The 24,321-nt window shown below is 38.8% G+C and overlaps 3 protein-coding genes across 23 annotated transcripts in view; 2 read left to right on the forward strand and 1 right to left on the reverse strand.

Moving 5' to 3' along the window:
- The window catches only part of CHD9 (chromodomain helicase DNA binding protein 9), a 90,196-nt gene extending 76,175 nt beyond the window's left edge, over positions 1 to 14,021 (forward strand). For 4 of the 10 annotated variants that reach the window (XM_061593615.1, XM_061593614.1, XM_061593613.1 and 1 more), the window contains 9 exons: positions 578 to 1,489; positions 3,192 to 3,355; positions 4,431 to 4,703; positions 5,371 to 5,539; positions 8,914 to 9,053; positions 9,370 to 9,591; positions 9,856 to 9,984; positions 10,148 to 10,252; positions 10,678 to 14,021. In XM_061593615.1, the coding sequence (XP_061449599.1) occupies positions 578 to 1,489; positions 3,192 to 3,355; positions 4,431 to 4,703; positions 5,371 to 5,539; positions 8,914 to 9,053; positions 9,370 to 9,591; positions 9,856 to 9,984; positions 10,148 to 10,252; positions 10,678 to 11,532 (2,969 nt within the window). In that variant the 3' untranslated portion in view covers positions 11,533 to 14,021. The remainder of the gene's footprint in view (positions 1 to 577; positions 1,490 to 3,191; positions 3,356 to 4,430; positions 4,704 to 5,370; positions 5,540 to 8,913; positions 9,054 to 9,369; positions 9,592 to 9,855; positions 9,985 to 10,147; positions 10,253 to 10,677) is intronic. The other 6 variants (XM_061593621.1, XM_061593623.1, XM_061593619.1 and 3 more) reach the window with 5 other exon arrangements.
- The window catches only part of AKTIP (AKT interacting protein), a 396,007-nt gene that overhangs the window by 321,411 nt on the left and 50,275 nt on the right, over positions 1 to 24,321 (reverse strand). The gene's annotated exons all lie outside the window — the stretch shown is intronic.
- RBL2 (RB transcriptional corepressor like 2) overlaps positions 15,190 to 24,321 on the forward strand; it is a 34,315-nt gene continuing 25,183 nt past the window's right edge. For 2 of the 3 annotated variants that reach the window (XM_061593625.1, XM_061593624.1), the window contains exons 1-5: positions 15,190 to 15,709; positions 17,531 to 17,661; positions 19,475 to 19,675; positions 20,224 to 20,288; positions 23,910 to 24,038. In XM_061593625.1, coding sequence (XP_061449609.1) covers positions 15,350 to 15,709; positions 17,531 to 17,661; positions 19,475 to 19,675; positions 20,224 to 20,288; positions 23,910 to 24,038 — 886 coding nt within the window. In that variant the 5' untranslated portion in view covers positions 15,190 to 15,349. Of the gene's footprint in view, positions 15,710 to 17,530; positions 17,662 to 19,474; positions 19,676 to 20,223; positions 20,289 to 22,810; positions 22,910 to 23,909; positions 24,039 to 24,321 lie in introns of those variants that run through there. The other variant, XM_061593626.1, reaches the window with a different exon arrangement.

Genomic DNA, 24,321 nt, shown 5'->3' on the forward strand with positions numbered 1-24,321 from the left:
TGTCACAGAATGCCTTCTTCTGGACAGCCACCCCTGAACTTCTGAGGGAAGGGGTACTATCAACAGGGCCCACTCTGCTGATCTTAATACCTGAAAAGGGTTTGTACGAAAGGAGGCAGTTTTTCAGATATTTGGCCTAAGTTGTTTAAGGATTTAAACACTAATGTGAGTACCTTGAATTGAGCCCGGAGCAACTGGCAACTGGTGCAGTTGTTTTAGAACAGCAGTTATGCAAGTTCTACATGGAATCCCAGTCAATAATTTGGCTGTTGCATTTTGGACCAGTTGGGAGTTTCTGAGTCACTTTCAAGGACAGCCCCACATTGCAATAATCTAATCTGGAACTTACCAGAACAGGGAGTACAATAATCAAGGCATCTCTATCCAAAAGGGGTTGTAGCTGGCAAACTAAATGACATGTTAAACTTTAATATTACATTTGACCTTACAACCTCCTATTCAATACCTTAATTCATCAAGAGAGGAAGAAAAGAGGGGAAAAGGTGATGTCTTTTTAAAAAGGTTTTATTATAATTGTTCTGGGAGTTGCTGATTTTTGTGTGTGTTTCATGTGTAGAACTTGTGGATCCCAATATTTTCATCCAGCCAATTACAGAAGAGCGTGCATCTCGGACCTTGTATCGCATTGAACTTCTCAGGAAGGTACGAGAACAAGCTGTCCGTCATCCACAGATTTTTGAGCGATTAAAACTTTGTCAGCCTAATCCAGATTTGCCAGTCTGGTGGGAATGTGGGACTCATGACTGGGATTTACTGATTGGAGCTGCAAAACATGGGGTTAGCAGAACAGACTACCACATTCTTCGTGATCCTGAACTTTCTTTTATGTCAGCCCAGAGGAACTACAGTCAGAATAAAGTAGCACTTTCAAGAACTCCTACCCCACTTTTGCATCAGTATCAGATGGCACTGTCTTCGGCATCTCCTCTTGCACCTCAGGCAAGATTGCTCGATATTAAAGGGAGCACACTTGAGGATACAAAAGTTAAGAACGAAAACCATAAAGAAGATCCCCATTCTTCTGGAGAGGAGTCCATATCTACCGAGGATTTGCAAACGGGAGTAAAGACTGAACCTTTGAGCCCAAAGAATGGCACCCCATCTCATGCCACAGATCACAAACCTACTATGAAGACAGACAATGACAGGCGTATGGTTGCAGCAAGGACAGAGCCCCTAACTACAAATGCTGCTTCCAAAAAACAGAGACCTGGCAAGAGAGGATCGGAATCCAGCTCTGATTCAGACTCCGATTCAGATAGATCAACCTGTTCTTCCAGATCATCTTCGTCTTCATCCTCCTCTTCTTCTTCTTGCTCACATTCCAGATCAGGATCCAGTTCTTCATCCTCTTCATCTTGTTCTTCAGCATCATCATCTTCTTCTTCTTCCTCTTCATCCTCCTCGTCATCTTCATCCTCTTCATCAGAAGAGAGCGACAGCGATGAAGAAGAGTCTCAGAAGAGGCGTAAGTTCTGTTTCCATCATTTTAACACTAAAAAGGCTAATTTGTTTTTACACTTGTGCTGGCTGAAGGTTAAGATAAGTCACTTCCCCATTAATATTGGGCTAAAAGGAATCGTTTGAGTCATAAGAAGTGGTGGGGTGTGGAAGTGCTACAAACACAAATAGGGGCCAGAAAAATACTGATCTTGCTCTGTGAAAAGTGAAAGTGTGGATAGCTTAATTGTAAAAGCTGATGAAAGGTAGAGCATATTTAGCTTTTTCTCCATATTTGATTTCATATTTGTGGATTCAAATATTAGGATGTTGCTTAACTATTAAGATTAGATTTTTTGTAAGTGCATAATGATACTTTGATATGTTAGAATTTTTTCTGGTGCATAAAATTAATTCTTTGTAGGGTAGGTTTTTTTAAGGGAAAAAGGAAGAGGACTTTGCTTGGTATAAGCTCAGTAACAGTGGCTTATCCTTTTCTGAAGATGATATATAGACTCTGGGCTTGAGGATTAAATTATTTAACTGGACTTTTAAAGAGTTTTGGCACATGCACACTTCTCAGCTCTTATCAGTGTAGCTTGTCCTTATATTTTGTAAACAAAGTTGACATCATGAATAGCTGTAGTTGCATTTGCCATATTCTGGAGTGATGAATGGAACCTTTTGCTAGCATTTAGCTGACGTTATGTTGACACTGAAAAAATGTGAGACATACACATTCTTCAGAGACTATAATCCTATTCAGATCTTATTTCCTCTTATGGTTATCTCCAGGTAAAGGCCAGATTTAGAAATTCAGGCAGGGCGCTTGTAACCATAGCTGCATGCTTTGTGGCCTAAAATGAAGCAGTACATCATTGCCAGAATCCATTTCATCTGGTCACTTGGGTTTGTGCTCCCAATCTGGTCATTTGGGTTTGCGCTTTCCATTGCACCTAGACACTCTGCTGCGTACTTGGTTTAAAAGTTCTCAGCGGTTAGGACAATTGCTCACCAACTTTATCTATTTGCAATGTTTTCTGTCTAAGTAATCATACCATGATAATCTCAGCTCTTGATTATTTCAGTGCAGTTGCACTTGAGGTCTATTTCAGAATATTTTTATGACAGCTGCAGCAGTCCAGTCTCCCTAGAGCAGGGATATGATGGTTTCTAAAGGACAACTTGTATACCAGTGCTCCTGTGTCTCATGTGTAATTGACCCATCATGACCTTTGATTCACGCTGTGCTGTTTGTGTGCAATCCAGAGCATGACAGCAGCAGGCAGTGGTGATGCTAAAAAGTTTTTGAGATGGTTAAGTAACTTCTATTAGAAGACATGCTCCAGACCAAGATCTAAAATGTTTGGGTGATCTAAAAAAACATATATTTTACTATTATAGATGTTTGCCTGCTTGTATTCAAAGCTCCTGAATAAAATCTGTTTTCCCTCCTTGTTGACATCCAGAAGGTCTGGCTCATTTTTTTGTCCATACAAAACAACCTGAACTTCTTTTGAATACAAGCTGTTGAGTGATATCAAATGTTAATCATACTCAAAGTAAACCTATTGAAATAAGTCACTTAAGTCCATTGACTTCAGTGGGTCTCTCCTGAGTGTGACTAACATTTGATAACATCGTTTGTACATCAGATCACTATGTTGCAGAAATAGGGTATCCAGTACTGCAGGTTTGATGTTCTAATTTCCTAAAATGATTTCCTTCAGCAGAAGGAACACCTCACTTGAAAGCATACGATGAAGAGAGTGTAGCTTCCCTAAGCACTGTGCAGGATGAGACCCAGGACAGTTTCCAAATGAATAATGGAACACCAAATTCTAACTGTATCTTACAAGGTGGATATATGTTGGCTGCTTCCTACTGGCCAAAGGTAAGTTAGTAATACTGTATGCACCTAGCTTTAGATAAGTTTCCCTTCAAAAATATTGAATTTGCTAATTCATTTTCTTCATACTTATAAATCTGAGTAGTGTGTAAGTTTGTGCTTCATTTGCTTACCATCATAGCTGGGAAGAAGAGTTAGTAACTTCAGGTTGATGATGCTGACATCTGTTGTCCTGGTGATAGCTGCAGAAAATTCTTTCCTCATTCAGCGTCAGTTGCCTATGGTACTTTCCACTGGCACTACTGCATTCCTTCTACAATTGGCAGCATTAATACCACCACTTTGCAATATTCTATATGATAAAGTGTGGTTTACAAATATTTAAATAAATAAAAATACTGTGTTCCTGCCTCTTGGACATTTATATATGCGATAAAGGAATAGGCATTCCACCTCAGTCACATGCTGGCAACACCCTGCTCTTTGCCCAAACAAGAGATCCAATTGATTGCCACCAGGGTGGGAGGAGATACAAGAATATCCTTATTGCAACACTGAAGAAAGTAAAACAGAAAAATCCTTCAGACTATTAGCCCATTCAGACCTTTTTTCTTCCAGGTATTGCTCCCAGTATTTATGTTCCCTGGAAGTAAAGAAAACTATTTGTTGTGCACAGGGGTGAGGCTTCCTCCGCATAATACATCAGCCCAACCCACTGGTTATGATGCCAGCCTGAGTAGAAGTAAAACATGGTGTATGCATCAGTGGAGATTACAGAAGGAAGTAGCATTATCCCTCTTTATGCAAGGCAAAGACCAACCATAATGCCAAATTGTTGGGTTTTGTCAACTAAGTCCTACTCAGAGAAGAACCATTGAAATTAATGGACCTAAGTTAGTCATGTCTGTTAACTTCAATGAATCTACTCTGAGTAGGACTAGCATTGAATACCACCTGTTATGTCCAAGGCCACAGGACAATAATTAAGTGGTAGACCAAAAGTCTCTTGATTAGCCTGCTGCCTTTTTTCCCCTTTGTATTGCTTACTGTGAATTTTTTGCAAGTTGTTTAACTATTGAGGCAGGAAAGTGAGGTATTCAGTGTATTATGTTCCATCTAGGATCGGGTTATGATTAACCGACTGGATAGTGTTTGTCAAACAATCTTGAAAGGTAAATGGCCTTCGGCAAGGAGAAGTTACGACAGCAATACTGTGGCTTCCTTTTATACCACCAAGCTTCTAGACAGCCCAGGTGCCGCTGCAGACTACAGTGAGCCCAGTGTACTAACACCTCTAAGTGCAGATGTTAAAGAAGAAAATGATCAGTCACCACAGATGTCAAAGGTGAAGAAGCATGTACGGGAAAAGGAGTTTACAGTGAAAATCAATGACGTATGTTTATTTTTATTGCCCTAGGACCTGATTACGATTGCGGTGTGCAGCATGCTTTATCTACAAGTGGCTGCCTGCTCTCAATTCCTTCACACACATATTTGTTGGTATTTTTGAGAAATTTCTATAGGGCATTTCTCCTCCTTTTTAAACTTCAGGATTCATCAACAAATAATATAATATTTCCTTGGACTTTTGAAACCTTGCTGGTGAGATGCTTTCTCATATAGCCTCTCTTCTGCCATTTTCGGTGCTGTAGGTACTTTCCAGAGTATGTAGCACTTCTGCACTCAAAATTAGTTTTTAGTCTCTGAAAACAGAAATTTCCAAATACCTATGATTTTGGTGAGCAATCAGAATAATTATTCCTCCCCATTTCTAGAACTTTTTAGTTTTTTATGCTGAAGGTCAGTAGTGATACATACTAATGAGTACAAAACCTTTCTAATAATTAACTTGGTTTCTTGATATCTACATATATATTTTTAAATACATATAAAAGTATTCAAATGCAGTCATTACTGTAACTGGCTAAATGCAGCCAGTTAACATGTGGGTGAGAGAGGACCAATTATTCTGGAAACAAATTGCATATGAAAATTCTAAACTATGAAATTACATTTCTTCTTCCCAAAGAAATGTACTAACCTCCATGTTTGTTTAACAGGATGGTGGCTTGAAATTAATTTTTCAGAAGCAGGGGCTTTGTCAGAAAAGGCCATTTGAAAGTGAAGATGGTACATTAGGACAGCAGCAATACCTTGCCAGGCTACATGAACTCCAGAATGCTTCAGAGACAAGCCTTGCCAATTTCCCAAAGTCTTTGCCAGAGTTGGGTAAGCACTGTAGGCTTTGGTAGCCAGCATTTAGTGCCAAAAGACTTGCTACAAAAATATTAATAATTTTTGGATTGTCATTCTAGTTTGTCTAGTTGTTATCTGTGACCTCTTTTCACTGAAGCGATAAGCTTGTGTCTGGGCTTTGCCACTTCATAGTGCAGGTGGGGGCTCACACACAAAAGCATTCCCTAGACATATTAAACTAATGTGTCAGGGAGAGAAGACCAGACTAGAACCCTGAACCCAAGGAATGTTTTTATATGAAAGAGTGTTCAAGCAAGCAAGCCCCCCATTTGCAATCTGAAGTGGTGCAGCCCAGATACATAAGAAAATTGTATTGTAATCTTCAGTTGTTTTGTTAAGTGCTTCTGTTCAGGATTGTACCTGCTCTGTTTTAATTCCTCCCATCTCCCCCCCCGTTTTGGCAGCATTCCATGCCCACAGAGTTTGTTCAATCCTGATTAGGCTGCTTTTGGAGTGTGGGGTGGACATATTGCCACCCAGTCCCCAGCTACGTTAAAGTCCTGTATTTCTCCACTGATTTTATGGGCAGTTTTCATTTGTCTCTGTGTACATTTAAAAATTGCTTCTCAGTGGGAACCAGGAAATAACCTGTCTAGACAATTAAAAGTTTCTGTACCCTTATTATATATGTGTGTGGCTTCCTCTGTCCTCTTCTTCCAGGATACTCCATTCCATCCCCCCTCTCTCCTGGGTTTCAAGGTTTTTTCCTCTCAACAGGCAGTCTGCATTCTGTGGTCATTGAGCATATGCTCATAAGAACATAAGAAGAGCCCTGCTGGATAACACCAAAGGCACATCTAGTCTAGTATCCTGTTCTCAAAATGGCCAACCAGATACCTATGGGAAACCTGCAAGCCTGACATGAGCGCAACAACATATCCTACTTGTGCTCCCCGGCAGCTGATATTCAGAGGCATATCACCTCCAATACTGGAGGTAGTATACAGCCATAATGGCTAATAGTCATTGATAGCCTTATCCTCCATGAATTTGTCTAACCCCCTTTTAAGACCAAGTTAGTGGCCATTTTTACATCTTGTGATTGCGAATTCCATAGTTTAGCTAAGTGCTGCATGAACACATACTTTCTTTTGTCTATCCTGAATCCTTCAACACTCAGTTTCATTGGATGGCCTCAGATTTCTAGTATTATGAGAAGAAATAAAAGCTTATGTATCCACTTTTTCCACACCATGCATAATTTTCTACACTCTATCATACTCCTCTTATACTCCAATTTTTCTTTACTTTTGTAGCTCCTTGAAACCCTTTCTATTCTTACCACCCTGAACAATTAAGTGCTGTCAGTAAACTTCGCTACCTCAATGCTCACCTCTAACTCTAGCTATTTTTGAGTAAGTTAAAAAGCACAGGTCCCAAAACTGATCCTTAGGGGACTCCACTGTCTACATCCCTCCACTGGGAGAACTCTCCATTTATTCATGTTCTCTGCTTCCAGTTCTTTAACCAGTTACAGAATCATAAGATGATCTGTCCTCATATTCCATGAGGTTTCAGGTTTCTCAGGAGTCTTTGGTGAGGGACTTTATTATAAGCTTTCTGAAAGTCTAAGTACACGTTGTCTGCTGGATCATCCCTATCTGTATGCTTATTGACACTTGCAACTCTGAGAGGTTGGTTAGAAAGGACTTGCCCTTGCCATGCTATTTTTGTATGTGTTTGGTAATTTCATCTTTAATGCTTTCCATTAGCTTTCCTGGAACAGACAGAAAGCCAACTGACTTGCTCTTACCCCATTGGTATTTTTTAAAATTGGCCATTTTCCAGTTGTCAGGTATGGAGGCTGATCTTAGGGGACAAGTTATATATTTTTATTAGAAGATCAGCAATTTCACATTTGAATTCAATTGATGCCATCTGGACATGATTTGTTTGTTTTTAATTTGTCAATAAGGCCTAGATCAGTGGTGAGGAAACTTTTTCATCCTGAAGACCGTATTTGTTCATGGTCAAGCTTCCAAGGGCCACATGCCAGTGATGGGCAGGGCCAAAGGCAAAAGTGATCGAAACAACAGATGTGACTCTTTCCATTGTACAGTTGGCTACATTCCAGCCAAGAAAAGTTCAGAGGTTTCTACACGCACATCTCTACATCCTCCCTTTGGGCAAGCAGGAGGCATTATTGCAGTTCAAGAAAACATTCCAGCCAGGCAAAAGCATTCAAGGAGGGTGTGAAACAAGACCAGTAAGGAGTGGGCCTGGGGAGGGTTCCCAGGGGCCATACAGAGAAGCCTGGAGGGCTATGTTTACCCCTCCCTCCAGCCTGAGGTGTTCTGCCTAGAACTTTGCCTCCTTTCCTTCAACTTATTTCCTGAGAACGTTAGTTCAAGAATAGGGATTTGCCCTACATCTTCCATGCTAAAGATGAACATAATTAACTCAGCATCTCTTCAGTCTCCTTTTCCTCTCTTAGCACACCTTCCTTGGACTTCCAAAAGTCCAACCACCTCCCTAGTCAGCTTCTTACTTCTACTGTATTTAAATAATTTTTGTATTGTTTTTGTTAGTGTTTCAAGACTATGCCGAGTCATGGTTGGACTGTTTTTGGGGATTCCTTCACTTAGGGCTTTTCCTAAAGATACTTCTGCAAACCTTAGGATTACCAGGGCTTGGCTGACACCTTCCTATTTTGTGTGTGTGTGTGTTTGCACATGCTTACTGCCATCTTGACTGCATCAGAGCAAGCATGCAAAGACTTGAGAGTGGTATTCATATATAGATTCAATCATGTGCAAACTATCAATAGTTTTTAAGAACTGATTTGCTCACTATTTCAATCATAGTCTTGATGTGCAAATCTCCAGGGTGTAGGGAAACAACATGCCAAAGAGAGACAGGAGCAAGCAGATGGGGCAATGAAAAGGAATCTTCTATCACTACTACTGATACTTGCACAGATGAAAGCATACATAAAATATTTGGCTAATGTTCAACTAGAACATAACTGAAATAAGTAAAAATGTAATAGCTTGACAAGACTGAGTAGCAAGTATTTTTAAGGGATCCCTGTAGCATAAAGCAGTGGTGATAACAGTAAGCTGAGGAAACGGTGAGGGGCGGGGGGGGTGGCCTTGTCATGATACACTAGGCTGCAATCCATATGTCTGTGGACTTGTTCCCCTGGTAGCAAGTTGTAGTCCTTGAGAGAAGATAATATAGTCTCTTGAAATTGTGTACATGGGCATTAAAACTGATATGTATACCAAATTTGGGTTCTGCTAGAACATCTTTCTAGAAATTTGATTTACCTTCAGTTATTTGTTTTTTCTTTGTGGCTGCTTTTTTGGTTGATCATATATTGCTAATTTTATGAAACATTTAATTAGGAACTTCCAGCCAGTCAACAGCTAATGCAAATGGAATAATAGTTGATGACCAACCTGTAGTGAAAAAGAGGAGAGGAAGGAGAAAGAATATGGAAGGAGTTGATATCCTGTTTATAAACAGAAACAAAGCACCTAACCACGTAAGCATATGTGAATTTATATTTTAAGTAGACATGCTGTTCTGATGTAAATGTGTTTGTAATTTTGATGGCTTTGTTTCTTAAGACTGACCCAACAGGACCCTGCCTACTAGTATTAGTTTTGGCGTTGATCCTACAACAGACATTGACATTCCCATCCAATACCAATACTAGCATCATATTTAATCAGGTTCATACAGTTTTGCAAGACAAATCTTTTTTAGCAGGGTTTACATCTGAGTATGTAATAGTGATATATGCTTTCCCTTAAACATCTTCCTCTAGGTTTTTCTCATAAAAGTTTGTATTTCTGCAGGTTTGCCATGGCATTAATATTCCTCAGGTTGCTCCAGGAATAAACACAGCACTTCCATTTGCACAATCCCAAGGGGTGTGTGATGCAGAAAGTCCAGTTCCAGTTATTAACCTGAAAGATGGAACAAGACTTGCAGGTGATGATGCCCCCAAAAGAAAAGATTTAGAGAAATGGTTTAATGAGCATCCTGGTTACGTTGAAGATTTAGGAGCTTTTATTCCTGTGAGTATTTTGCTTCAATAGGCATCTTTCACTGTATGATTGCAATTGTGAACACACACACATATTGTGAGCACACATAAATGATCATTTTAGCATGGTTTGAGGCCATTTAAAATGTTATGGGGTTTAATATAAAATGTATGGAGCAGCATTTTTCAGAAATAATATCCTTAGTAAGTAGTCCTTAAGCATAAATGTGTCATTCATAAGCAGCCTGAATAGCAATTAAGGGCTAATTATTATTTTTTCATTCCACTATAACAGAAAATGCAGCTTCATGAAGGGAGACCTAAACAAAAAAGGCACCGTTGTCGCAATCCTAATAAGCTGGATATTAATAGCCTTACTGGGGAAGAACGTGTTCAACTGATCAATAGAAGGAATGCTAGAAAGGTAATTGTTTCACATTTGTCATTCAGAGAGTTCCAGCTTGATGCCCTACCTATAACGAAAACCAGTTGATAACGTATTAGTTAAGCTATGGATGTTAGCTGAGTGTTAGATCCATGAAATGAGCAGAGAATTGTTTAATCCATTTTTAATCCTTACATTTTAGGTAGGAGGTGCTTTTGCTCCACCACTGAAAGATTTGTGCAGATTCCTGAAAGAGAATTCTGAATATGGAGTAGCTCCAGAATGGGCAGATGTTGTAAAACAGTCTGTGAGTACTGGTGGTGTGTGGAGAGGAGTATCATAATTTGTAGAAGTTCTACTTATTAAAGAAGGCAGATTAGCCTTAAAACAATGTGATTCCTGTTTTAGGTAGTTTGGAAACAACTAGGAAGATTTTGTGTCTTGAGACTGCTGTTGCTTATTTGTCTTGTTACATGCTATGAACATTTGAAAGCACTATATAAGTTACATTCAAAAGCTATAAAAGGGAGCTTTTTCAAATGACTTGACTTGAATTATTTTTCTGTCTCCTTCATTTTTTTCTATATCAATTCTAGTATATTATCAGCAGATTGCTGTGTCAATTTTAAATATTTACATACTCTTTATCTATAGCATACTTTTAAGGTGCAGAAATAGGTAGTTGCATTGATTTATGAAATTATTAACCCAGATTTCATTTCCCCCCTTTAGGGATTTCTTCCTGAAAGCATGTTTGACCGTATTCTCACAGGGCCGGTTGTACGAGAGGAAGTAAGCAGGAGAGGGAGAAGGCCTAAAAGCGAGATTGCCAAGGCAGCTGCCGCTGCAGCAACGACAGCAAACATATCGGTCAACCCTTTATTGGCCAATGGGTTGCTCCCAGGAGTGGATCTGTCTACTCTTCAGGCCTTACAGCAAAACCTGCAAAATTTTCAGTCACTACAAGTGACAGCAGGTTTAATGGGAATGCCTGCTGGCTTGAACACTGCAGGAGAGGCAAAAAATATGGCTGCTGTGTTTCCCATGCTGCTTTCAGGAATGGCTGGCTTACCAAATTTGTTAGGAATGGGGGGACTCCTGACAAAGTCTACAGAATCTATTTCCGAGGAAAAAAAGGGGAATGACTTGAGAGAGCCTGATGGAAAAAAAGAAAGGACAGAGAGCCAAAATGCACATAATGGTGGAGAAAACTCTGTGTCGGGTTCTCCTTCCACATCTGCTGCTGCAGCTGCCAGCCCCCTAGCTCTTAACCCCTTACTGTTGTCCAATATACTTTATCCAGGGATGCTTCTCACTCCAGGCCTTAATCTCCATATCCCAGCTTTGTCCCAGTCCAATATTTTTGATGTACAGAACAATGAAAACAATGGCACAGGCTTAGCTAAGCCTACAGAAGAAAAGGAGGAAAATTCTAGAGTTCCAGATCAAGAAGACAAAAGGGAAACAGAGCCTAGCTCTCGTAATGAAAACAGCACAGATGAGGGTTCAGAGAAAGCCGATGCTTCCTCTGGGTCAGACAGTACATCGTCATCATCTGAGGATTCAGATTCCAGTGATGAAGACTGACCCCAGACTCTGCACTTAAATTATAAACTGATTTTGAATTTATTCTTTAATTATTTTGTTGTAAATAACCCAGTGTTGAGTGAGTGCATCAATAATTTAATGACCGAACATTTCAGTATTTGTTTAGAGGTGCAAACTGCTTTCAAAGACGTTTTGCATGTAATATTTCTTGAAGTTCATAAGTTTCTGAACTTGTATGTACTATCAAATACACAATTGTGTAAAAAGAATTACAGCAAAAGGCATTATAATTTTGTTTTGGGGGGTTAATTTTAAAAAAATGCTTAGTAAGAGCTGTATATTTAATATATTTCTAGTGAACACAAAATTCTTTATGCTCATGATTGATTTAATTTGAATATAGTTTTACAGCCTCCTTGACACCTATAATTTACAGATCAAAACTCAGCAATAATTTGGGCAGCTAATGAATGTCATGAAAGCTGTAGAATCTACATCACCATCCATTGCTTTAATTACATGAAAATGCTCTAGTGTTGTGATGCACTGCTGATGTTTCCAATTCAGGTACAACTCTGTTTTAAAATAAAAGTTTCCCATTCAGCCAATTAAATTGGCTACTTGTTACCTCAGCTAAGTTAGTTTAGGAAGTTTACATTGGTTTCTCTACTTGTTTTCATATTCTGCTTTGCTTTTTAAAGGCATCCTGTGTATGTTAATTTGGCAAGGGAAATTATCATTACCAGTTGCACTCTTGTAATAATAGTCACAGAAATCCCTTTCTTTCTTCAACACCATGGGTACTTTTTAATGTTAAAATCTTGCTCCTTCTACAGCCTTCATGTTGTTGAGGAGCTGTATCCACAAGCTGAAACAAGTCAAAGTGCCACTTTCAACACTGCATACTTCATGTATAAGGATAAGGAATTAGATCCTCGTGAAAATGGCTTGTTTGCTTTGTTTGTCAAGATTTCTCTTTTGTGTTTGTTTGTCATGTAACCTCCTGTAGTTACCAGTTAATAATGGTAAGGGGAAATGTAGACATGTTAAAAAAACACTCATATTTCTCTACAGGTTTAAATTTGACTACATAGAAAACTGTTACCCAAAATCAAGATTTAGGGTATTGTCAGTGACTTAGAATAATGCTGAGTTGCCCAGTAACTTAACTTAAAAAGCACTTTCAACAATGATTGAGAAATGTGTTCCATGAAACCATGATAATGACAGTGCTTAAAAAGCACCTGTTTGAATACAAATCCTTAGAACTTTACTACATAAAATCAATCTTTACATTTGATGTATGATACGATTCCTTGTTCTGCTGAAGCTGCTATTACTCTGACATGGTAGAATCACAAATTCACACCACATGGTGGAACTGACTGAGATTAGGTGTGAATTTATGTTAATTTCACTTGTGTTCCAAGAATAAGCAAGTTATGGGAATGGATAAAGAGTACTGACAATATAGTCAAAATGATAAATCTTTTCAAAAGGAAATAATTTAGCAAAATCTGTATTTTGATATGGTTCTATTGCTTGTACAGTAAACAAGACTGTGTGGTTTTTTACCAAGATCTTTACCAATAAAAATAAAGTTTGTACATGCAAAATAATTAACCCCTTGACTAGAAAGCAGTATTACATGTAATTACAGTTACAAAAAATTAATTTGGATTGTGCTGGTTTATTGTATTTTCCCTCCCGATAGTATGACTTGTTTGGCCCTTTAGTGTTTTAGCAATAGTCAAAACATGCCACAAGCGAAGGGGTAGTAATTCTTCATCATGAAAGGATGTATTACATATTTAATATTTTGCCCTTTGTAATATAGCACTTTTGTTTATCTTGTATGTATCCATGATATAGCCAAAGTTTTCCAAACAGTTGTTGACTTAGTCAATAGAGTATTTCAACAATATCATCACTTTGCACCATACCCCTACATACCTCCCCCAAAAGAAATCCTAAGCATAATTTTTAATAAATTTATGAAATAAAGTATTTTCCTAATTATGGTCAAGTGAATTTTACTTACCATTCTAGTGATCTTCTTTCTCTGTAATAAGGCAATTTTACAGCTTCAGTGTGTGACTGAAAGATTTGAATATGAAGTTTTTTTAAAAAAAATCAGTTGAAAGATGAGAAATATGTAGCTCTGTCAGCTAAACAATATGCAAGTGTGACTGCATAACGTCAAGGGTTGTAAGGAGCCTTTATCAGAATTACATTAATACTGAAATTTCAGTACAAAAGATATCCAATATGGTGAAGAAGTGTATGTTGGTAGTGACTAAAAAGAACTTTAGCTCTTATTGCCTTGTATTTCTATCCCTTGTTTCAGGCTTCATGATCCTTCTTAGTCTTGTTTTTCTTTTGGACATTTTGCAATATTTGCCGGTTGTGTTCTGTGTAGTCTGAATTTGCTTTCTTGTAGTTGAAAAGCGTCTTAAAGTCATTTGTAATTTATTGAATTACTTTCTATGATGTTCTATAGAGCAAATGGAAGTTTAATTATTTTTTATTAAACATATTCTTTGACAACCCATGATGTTGGCCTCAGTACATTAAAAATGCCTTTTAGTTGTTACTTAATGTAATTAAGCTTGAGAATAAGGTTGAGAAATGTATCTGGGCTGTTTTTCTATTTCTCCCTTAATCACTCCTGCACACCACATTACCTTTTTCCATTCTGGGCCTGTGCCTGTGCACTTGAGCATGGGTACTTAAAAAAAATAATATCCAGGAACTGCACAAGTGTAAACATAGCTGGTCTTATTTTTATATTTCACGAGGGACAAAATGAAGGCTGTGCCTTGCCAGAGGCAATATCCATTTCATTTTTTAAAAGTTATATTTTCCTGAACCAACCATGTAGCAATCTGGAAATAGGTTTCTTTCCTTTGGGATTGTGTGTTGCATGAGACAACTAGGTTGTGTTCCTCCGAAGAGCAAATGGCAGTAGTGGTTTGGTGCTAGCAACCAGCTACAAAAACACAGGACAAGCAGAGCACGGGGGGGGGGGGGAAGCGCACCAGCAGCGACTTGCATATGTATATTGGGTTATTGATTAACAGATTTTCTGTGGGAAGAGAAAAGCTGGATTAAATGTAAAAAAAAAAGTATGGGCTGGCATTTTCATGACATCTAAAAAAAAATGGACAGAAGCAGCACCGACTCCATAATAAATGCGTTTAGAAATTGAATTAGGCTGCAGCAAGCGATGCTGATCTTAAAGGAACTTGCCTTTCTAAAGATAGACAGATGTGCGTTTATTAATTCCTTTCTGCCCTTAAATTGCATTAGAAACTAGGTAATCATTGCTACAGGTCATGGATTAAGGATGCCATACACCGTCTATGGTTTTTTAAGTTCGGTACAAAAAGTACAAAAGACCTACGCTTGTACATAAGTAGGGAGACAAAAAGGACGGGTAGAAAAGAGGAAAATGGCATGGTATACATTTCCCACTTCGCCCCTTCCCTCCTCGCTGCTGGAGCTTTATGGGAATTGTAGTACACAAGAACGTACTAACAATACCACCCCCGTCGCATTTTGACATTTAAAGTCTTGCGCAGAAGCGGTCCGCTGATTGGGTACGGGTTAGGGAGCTCTTATCCAATGAGCAGCGCTACCAGGGGCGGGGCCGAGAAAGAGACGATATGTTTAGATTCGAACGCTGGGGCTGTGGGAGGAGCCCAGCTCGTCCCGTCGGTGCCGCCCTCTCCCTTCAAACGCACGAAAACAATCCGCGGCGCAGGCGCGGTCGGTCCCTTAGCGCGAGCCGCGGCTCTCGAGTTTGCCGGCGCTGCGTGCCGCCCCCACGCGCCCCTCCCCCCTCCCCTCAGTGGCGATGCTGAGCGGCGACGAAGAAGAAGAGGAGAGGGCAGCGGCAACCGACGCCGCAGGGGGGGGCGCTTCTTCGCTAAGCCCAGTTGCTTCACCCCTAGCAGCGGCGACGACGAGGGCAGCGGCGGCTGAGGAGGCGGGGAACGCTGTAACCGACGCCCCCGCCCAGGAAGAAGCCGGCGACGATGAGGAGAAAAAAGGCGGCGATCATAATGAGGAGGAGGAGGAGGAAGCGGCCGCTGAGGCGGAGCGGTACACCCGGCAGCGCTACGAGGATCTGTGCAGCAGCCTCAACATGGACGAGCGCGCCCGAGCCGAGGCGTGGCTGAGCTACCAGAGTATGAGGAGGAATTACACCCTGGAGGTAGGGGAGGAGCTTTAGCTGATGGGGCGTGGGCGTGGCTGCTGACAGAGGGGGCGGGTCGATAATGTATATTTACATCCTGCGGGGAGGGGCTTGTGGCAGAGGGGGCGGGGTGATAAGGTGCGCCCCCCCCCTTGTGAGAACTTGCCACTTGGAACGAAAACACTATAGGAATGATAAATGAAATCTGCCTTAAAGTAAGCAGAAATTTGACTTTAAAGTTATTACTTGCAAAACCACTTTATAAATTTGATTCTTCTTGTCTGAAAAAGAAGGCTGCTGACACTGCCTTAGCTAGTGAAGGTTGTCTGTGTGGCAAAACTGAAGAAAAGGAGGCTGAAATAAGAGGTGAACAAGTTAGGTATTCAAGAGGACTTCTATCTTGTGCTTGTATGCAACAAACGTTGAAACAATTTTTTTGCATTTTGAAATATTTTGATTATGTAAAGCATGCTTATCCTGTTCTTTAGCCAAAAAAATATCCTCAGAGTGGTTAACAAATATCAGTGAAAAGATAGTCTCTGCTCTTAGGCAGAGCAATCCAGCTTGGGAAGCCAGTGTAAGTGGTGCCAGCACAAGAGAGAAGTTCTGTCGCATCCAGTTGCCATTCAGAAGACTCTGGGTTGGCTGCGCACAGGGTCCAGAAAGTGAAAGCCAGCTCTCCCAAATACTCCTACCGAGGAGTTGGCCCTCTCAATTGACTTCCATTGCAATTATTTTCTTAGACCGACCTTTTCCCCATCTAATTTGCCTGGAATGGGACCTGCAGGAGCACTCTGAACATGAGTTGGATATGGCCTAAGTTCTCTCACCTTGGCCTCTCCCCCAACATGCCCCTTTTCTGAGCCTTACACCAGCTCCACTTGGGCTTGTGTTGGGTGAGCTGGTTGGGTTCCAGCTGAGTTGGGTGAGGGACTTATGCCAGTGTAGCCTGGTTGAGCCAGGACCCAGCCAGCTCAGCCGGAGATCTGCTGCATCCAACTACCCTCAGCTCAGCATAAATGTGAATTGGATTGCTCCCTAAAAGGCCCAACACAGAAGGGAAAGGAACTGAAAAGGAGGAGTAGAAAAGCAGACTCGGGTGTTATTTCTTGATTACAGAATTATTGTAATCACAAGCTAGAATGGAAAGATGACTAGCTAGAATGGAAATTTCAAGGAAAGAAGGAACCATGTATTTCTTGTCTTTTGGCAGAGCTGATGGAAATGCCCTGCATGCAGGTTCATTGCTCTCCTTCTCCTGATGAAATGGCTGCCCTTGCAAATATGGCCTTACATTTGCTTTCCTCTCTGACTCTGTTAAATATTTTCTGAGTCCAGTTATCTCAGCAATTTCATTCCAACAAATTCTGCTTTTCTTATGTGGTTTGTTACTTTACATCCTCTGCTTTACAAGTGCTTACCAATATGTAAGCTGAGTTTCAAAGGAACCACATGGCAAATTGTATTTGAAACTGAAGGAACTTCCAAAAGTCCTCTAAGGAATCCATATTAAGATGCAACAAATAAGTATAAATAATAAATAAAAGTTGTTTGTTATACAACATTGATGTTTGCTGCTCAGTTGAACATGCCATCATGTAGCTCTGAGGATTTTCCTTCCAGTCCCCAACCATACATCCTATCTATAGCATAGGGGTGGCTAATCTGTGACTTTTCAGATGATGTTGGACTCCAAATCTCATCAGCATGGGGTGATGGGAATTGTAGTCTGGCCATATCTGGAGGACCACAGGTTACACATACTTGCTGTAGTAGAAGAAAGTCTGTTTTAGACATACAAATTAGAGAGGAGTCAACTTCTTTTTTTTAATATAACAGGGAAGTGATCTACATTGGCTAGCATGTTCCTTATATGTGGCTTGCAGAAAGGCTGTCCCAACAGTGAGCAGAGGAACTGTTGAAGGAAACTATGTATCTTTAATAAGAATATTACGCTGCTCAGGACAAAGGTAACATCTTAGAATTGATACTAATGTGTGAGCTATAGCAACCAGTGACACCATTATCATGACTTAGGTGTGATCATAGTTAGCTTGATGGGATTTAGGGATAATCTGTTAATTAGAATGTTGCAAGTGACTTTAATAGAGTTGGCTTGACAAAAACTCCTCTTGCAGTTCTGACCCTTTGTAACAACAACATATTTGTTTTTATTTTCTGTCATACATATTTGTTTAACTTCTATTTAGATGCGGTGTATCAACCAATAATACACAGATGTATCAGCTTCCTTAAATGGTGGCGTTAATAGGTTTTGTAATGAAAAATTACTCACTTCCATTAGCACTGCTTTTCTGAAGTTCTGTTTTCTGTACCAATTCAGGTTTAACTCTGTAAATTAAATTAAAATGGAGGGTTTTTTCCAATGATAGTCATACTCAGAAAAGACCCCTTGAAATTAATGCACATGACTAACATAGATCCATTAATTTTCACTGGGTTTACTATAGGACTAGGATAGCATGCACATATTTACTTACACACACACTCACTTATGGCTGATAAATCATATTTAGATTAATAATAGGTAGAAAGAGAAAATCATGGGGACACAAAGTTATGGTGTCACAATCATGAGACTGGCATAGAAATCAGAGGTGAAAGCAGATAGAACTCACAAAATAAGCAGAAGTGACTCTTGACATAGAAGAGATTATACTTGGGCTAGATTTTTAAATAGAAAGTTGATGAGAACACAAGTCTTTAGTAGCAAATGTGCTTAAACAGGTTTCAACAGAAATATGCTCCAGGAACTCAAGGGTTTTTGGCAAAACCATTTGACAAGGGAAAAAAGACAAACCTAGTGTGGGGGGGGGGCATGGAGTACTGTGTTGGGAGACCAAATTTGCTTAACTTGTCTGGAACATGCAGAGCAAAGAACTCAGTGACATATTATCACTAAGGAGAAGACAAAAATCTAGGGAGCCAATCAGAAAGGGATACTCCAGTTTGAAAGAAGATTGCAAAAAGGTCTGACTGAATGAGAAAAAGAGAGAGTAGCAAAGTGAAGGAGGAAAAACTGGACCCAGCTTGAGACCTGATGCTTAAGGCAATCCAAGGTCACCTATGCTTGCAAGTTAAGAAACCATTATACATAAGAACCACTATCTTTGTTTGCCTTGTTTTTTCTTCTATGTGTGTTTATTGTAGTAGTGTAAAATGATGTGGACTTTGATTTATCACTCCTTGGTTCATATGGTGGGAGGCTCCAATGAACTAGAGGTACATACTGTTGGGGCCATAATATAAAATATCCCATAAAAACTATTGAGTCAGATGAAATAAGGTGGCAATATATTATTTTGTCTAAGAACTCTTTTTATATTAAATTCCTCTAAAGTAGTCTTAAGATGTTAAATAGCTTGCCATAGGACTGTGAAAGAAAGCATTACAATTTATATGACTACAGCATTATTAGAGAGAGGAGTACAGTAGAGTTGGAAGTTGAAACACCACATGTTTTATAGGGGTAACATGGCATGATTTTTTTTCTTCCTGGGTAGGGGGAAAAAACATTCATAGGAATAGACAGCAGTAACACACTGGCAGTCACAGCTACCTGAAATATAATATGGAAAAGGGGCTGTATTTTGTTTTTCTTAGTTTATTATGTAATACAGTTTAGAAAAATTAAGATTTCTTGCACATTTTCAACTGTTGTCATGCAAAGTTACATAAATCACATTTTCAGAAAGATGTTTTAGAATGTATTGAGGTTGACATTTCTTAAAACTAAATTTCTCATCATCTAAATGTCTTCAGTTTGATAGAATTTTTTAACAAGATGAAGAAATGGGAAGATATGGCAAATCTACCCTCCCAGTTCAGAGAACGTACCACAAGATTAGAAAGAAACTTTACAGTTTCTGCTGTAATTTTTAAGAAGTATGAACCCATTTTTCAGGATATTTTCAAGTACCCTCAAGATGACCAACCACGCCAGCAGAGAGGAAGAAAGCAAAGGTATGGGTTCCTTACATTAATTAAGATTTTAACATATTGGTTAGTGGTAGTTCTGTTATTTTTTTAAAAAACTGACATTCATATTCTCACCACAATTACTTGGATGTATGTGGCATATTGGTTTCACTGTAACCCAAGTAAATGTGTTTAGTAGCTTGTGTTAGCTAACTGCTTAGGAAATGGTCTCCCTCCCTTGCTCTGCTCACCTGTACTAGTTCACCTGTCCCCCTTCTTGTCCCTCACCACCAGTTGCCTCCTGCATCCAGGTGTCTGTCTATGCTTTCAACTGATGGCCAGAATTAGATGGTCCTGCATAGTCTTCATATCATTGCCTTATTTAACAAAACAAAGAACTGTGAAAGTTGCATGTCCAGCACAGTCTCCCTCCTAGCCTAAGGACAACTATGTGTGCAGTGCAGCTTCTACAATAGAGCCCTGAGAATGTCTGACTTTCCTATAGGGGGAATGGTATATTTTTGAGATACTTCATTGTATAAATGAAAATATAATACATTTGTTTCTTTTTATGGCATCATTACTAAAAAAAGGAGACAGCCTTGCACAGTCTCTGAAGTTTTTCAGTTTTGCTGGGTGCTGTTTGTTTATGCAAAAGGTAAGAATTTAATTTAATTTTTTGTTTCATAGCCTTCATTATCATACCCTTCATTATAATACCTTCTAAAATGTGTGAGGACAACAGTGCACCATAGTTATTGCCCTGAAGCTGCAGAATATTTCCTTTTTAACTTCCTCCTTTTTCATTTGGATTTTGGCTTTTTAGTCTTTTTTTTCCTTTTCAAACATTTGTTCAGTTGGTGAGGGATGCTTTTTATGGTGTTTTAGTATGATTTTCATAGTGTTTTGTTTATCTAAGCTTGAGCTTTAGAAAGGCAACATGATGATGTTGTTAAAATAGCTAGTTTATTATTATTAACCTAGCAAGACTCTCCCACGATTACATTTTAGATTCACACTTTTTCTTTCTTTGCCTTGGGAAATATACAGTAGAGCTCATCTTCTATGGCAGTCATGGTTGTAATGGACTTTAAATTGCACAGCATCCCACAGCTTTTTTTAGTATTTTTTTTTTAAAAAACAATGCCTTTGGACACTTAGTTAGATGTGTTCATTTTCTAGATTTGTAATACAGTAATACCTCAGTTAAGGAATCCAGGAAAAATGCTCCTTTTAAGGATGGCTTTTTTAAAGGTGAAACTGATGAGATTTGCTTTGCTGTGGATAAACTTTGGAGCCTTTGCTTTCAAGTGAAACAGATAAGCCTGTGTCTTTGCTTTGCATTAAAGAGATCTCTTGCTTTTTCGCAGGGCTGGGTAGGAAAGGATCCAATATGATTCGGAGGGGAGGGGAGGGGAGGCACCTTTTAAAGCCCCTGTTGAAGCTGCAACACCATCTGTGAGCAGGTGTAGGAACCTATCCCTATTCTTTACATGTTATTCTTGCCTCTGGTACCAAAATTTCTGTTAAAGTAGAGATGTTGAGGAACATGCTTAACTTTGTTAAATGAGGTATTACTGTATTTAATAATACTCGTTGTACATTTAAGAGGAAGCTAATTGTTCCATCCATGCATGATTTACTCATAAGTAAGCCTCACTGTGTTCAGTGGAACATACTCCCAATATGTTTGCATAGGTTTTTATTCTTGTTGCCTAATCCTGGGCATTATTTAACTCAGAAGTAAGTTTAACTTCTTTAGTGAGTGTGCATAGTTTTGTACACTAACAACACAGTCCTATGCATGTTTACTCAGAAGAAAGCCTCACTGAGTTCAGTGGAGCTTATTTCCAGGAAGTAAAGCATAGGATTGCAATCTTTAATACAGTACTGATGTTTGCATATCTGAATATCATATGAAACCTGTCCCTTTTAAATTCTGATGGCAAATTGTGTTCACCTTCTTATTCTTTTTAACATTCTTGAAATTAATGGTGGTTGTTAAATGACAGACTACTAGATTTATCTGGAGATATGAAGTGGCTCTATAATTTATAGAAGAGGGTTAGGTTTACACCAATTATAGACTGTTGTCCTGACAATTCTTACCCTCCATATGGCTGAATTCATCTATAATACATCTACAAAAAGTTCATTATCTAAATTAAGTATTTATTTTAGCGTAAAACATCGTGCCTTATTTTATGTTCTGCTTGTTTGTAATGATAACTTGGATAATTACTCAGTCGACCTTTTTGACAATGTACCTAATCTGTTGTTACAGTATAGGAAAATAATGTGAATGTCACAGCTTGTTGAGGCATAATGCATTTCCTAGAAGATTTAATCAAAACAGCTCTATTTCCTGTTCAAAAGCCATTATCAATTTACTTTCAGAGGAAAAAAAAAACTATATAGAGTTATGTTCTTCCCATGTTTCCTACCAGTAGAGTAGGGGTGGGCAGAAGGTAGATTGGGATCTACTGGTAGATCTCTCGGTGATTCGAACTAGATTGGCAAGGATTTCTGACTCCCAGTTGTTAACAGTGACATGTTGTGAACTAAATTCTGGCACTCAAATTTCTAGGCTCAGTTCTTTTACTCTGTGCCTTTTGTACCAGATGCTGGTTAAGGGATCTTGGAATTCAAAGACAAAGTAGATCTTGCAAGCCTGAAGTCTGCCCACCTCTGCAAATAGAGTAGAGAATAATTGCTCAGACAATATTTCTAAAATAGGAGGTGGATGAAAGCAAATTAACTGGGATTATAAGAGTTAGTGTCAGAGTCTGAAGCTAAATTTGTTTTTTTCTATCAACTTCTCTTTCTCAATTGTTTTCCTCTTTTTTATGTGTTAAAAAAAATCCCATTTGATGAACACTGTTAATAAGCTGCTCTTTTTTTAGCTGATCCTCCTGTCAAAGAAAAGCTTGGGAATGAATTGCTTCTTTTTGTTTACTAGAATGGCAGGCCCTCCCATGAAATACCCAAGGCTTTAAAAGGAGATATGTGGCTTTTGAATCATGAAGCTCAGAGACTCACATGCGCAGGCTTCATTTGCTTTTGACAGTTAGAAGTGGGACCTTGTTTGCTCTGTTTTTGAGGGTTTCTACTGCATTTATCATGGCAACCACATTTCAAGGACAAGTTTGGGCTTGCCTGTATGACCAGCTTTGCTTAAAGATAAGCACTTGCAACTTCCTTTCTCTGCACAGAAAGTCCTACAGATTTATTGTTTCTACTTCTGGTGCAGATGAATTAGCTTGCTGCCTAATTCATATGGTAAGACAAGCACTAAGATACTGTAAACTAGCACAATATTAGCAATAAGGTTGCTGATTATTATTCTGTTTTACACATTTTAAATAATGCAGCTTTATCTGTAGCTTGTGTATGGTGGGAATGTTCCTTATTTGAGGCTGTAACTAAATACCTGCAATGATCTTACTTTTTTTACTATTCATTCTTTAAAAGAAAAATAATAAGTTCCTATAAAAATTAGAGTAACAAGATGGAAATACCTGTTAATTTTTCTTGACACTTTTGCTTTGGAATATGGCATAAAAAGTGCTCTGTAACAGTTTATAGTATTGCCATTTATCTGTAATTTATATATCAGTGGTTGTAAATCTGATGTCAGTAGATATCAGATCCATCAGTTTTTCTCCTTACCTGCTCCAGTACTATGTATGAATATAAATGAACCCTGTTTATATCAGCCTTTCCCCAGCTAGTGCTGTTCAGATCCTGTTGGAGTACAACTCGCATTATCCCCAGCTACTGCTCATGCTGGCTGGGGCTGATAAGAATCAAAGACATCAGGAGTGCTCCAGGTTGGGGAAGTTAGTTTATGCTATCAGAAATTTGCTCAGGATTGCACCTATCTTGTTAATGTTCACAAAGCTTTTAAGTCAAAATTTCTTTATATTATGTTGAATGGTAGCTTGGTACAAATTGATTTCTAAACAGTGAGAACTTACATACAGTAAATTTAGAAAGGACTACTATTTTTACATTGTTTGGAACTTCTAAAAAGGAGAGTATAATATTTCATTTATATGTTTATCCATTGGGAGCAGAAAATTTTCCACTGCTTTATTTTTCTGTGGGGAAAAATCTGTTGGTAACAATGGATTGGATTTTATTTTAAGATACACCAGCAAGGGAATCTAAGGTAACATTGGTAGCTGGTCAGTCTTATAAACTGCAGTCTCTTGCATTTTTCCCAGAATTCTGAAGTCTACTTAAACATATAATCCAAACCATCTTTATAATCTCACAGGCAATTTCCCTATGATCAGTGATGACTTAGTGAATTCCTACCATCTATTGTTATGTGTCCTTGATCTAGTCTATGGAAATTCTCTGCAGTGTCCAAATCGTAAGGAGCTTCTGAATCTTAATTTTAAAGGTACACTTAATTTTTTTAATATATAATTCTGCTCATGGTATGCCACAAATTAATGTTTTAACTTGCCTTTTTATTAATTTTGGCTTTGGGTGTAGTGAAAAAAATGTCACTTTGAAAGATTAGGGGTAACATATCAGACAGAACTCTAAAAAGGGTTAAATATTATGAGGGTTGCTTATGCTTTTGCTTTATCTGCACATTTTAATTGTTTGACTTTGCCATGAAAAACTATATCGGGCCAAAAGAACAAACTGTCCATACCCAAGTTTAACTAAGAAAAAAC

The sequence above is a fragment of the Rhineura floridana genome, chromosome 13 (assembly GCF_030035675.1).
Source record: "Rhineura floridana isolate rRhiFlo1 chromosome 13, rRhiFlo1.hap2, whole genome shotgun sequence".
In the NCBI taxonomy this organism is placed as follows: domain Eukaryota; kingdom Metazoa; phylum Chordata; class Lepidosauria; order Squamata; family Rhineuridae; genus Rhineura; species Rhineura floridana.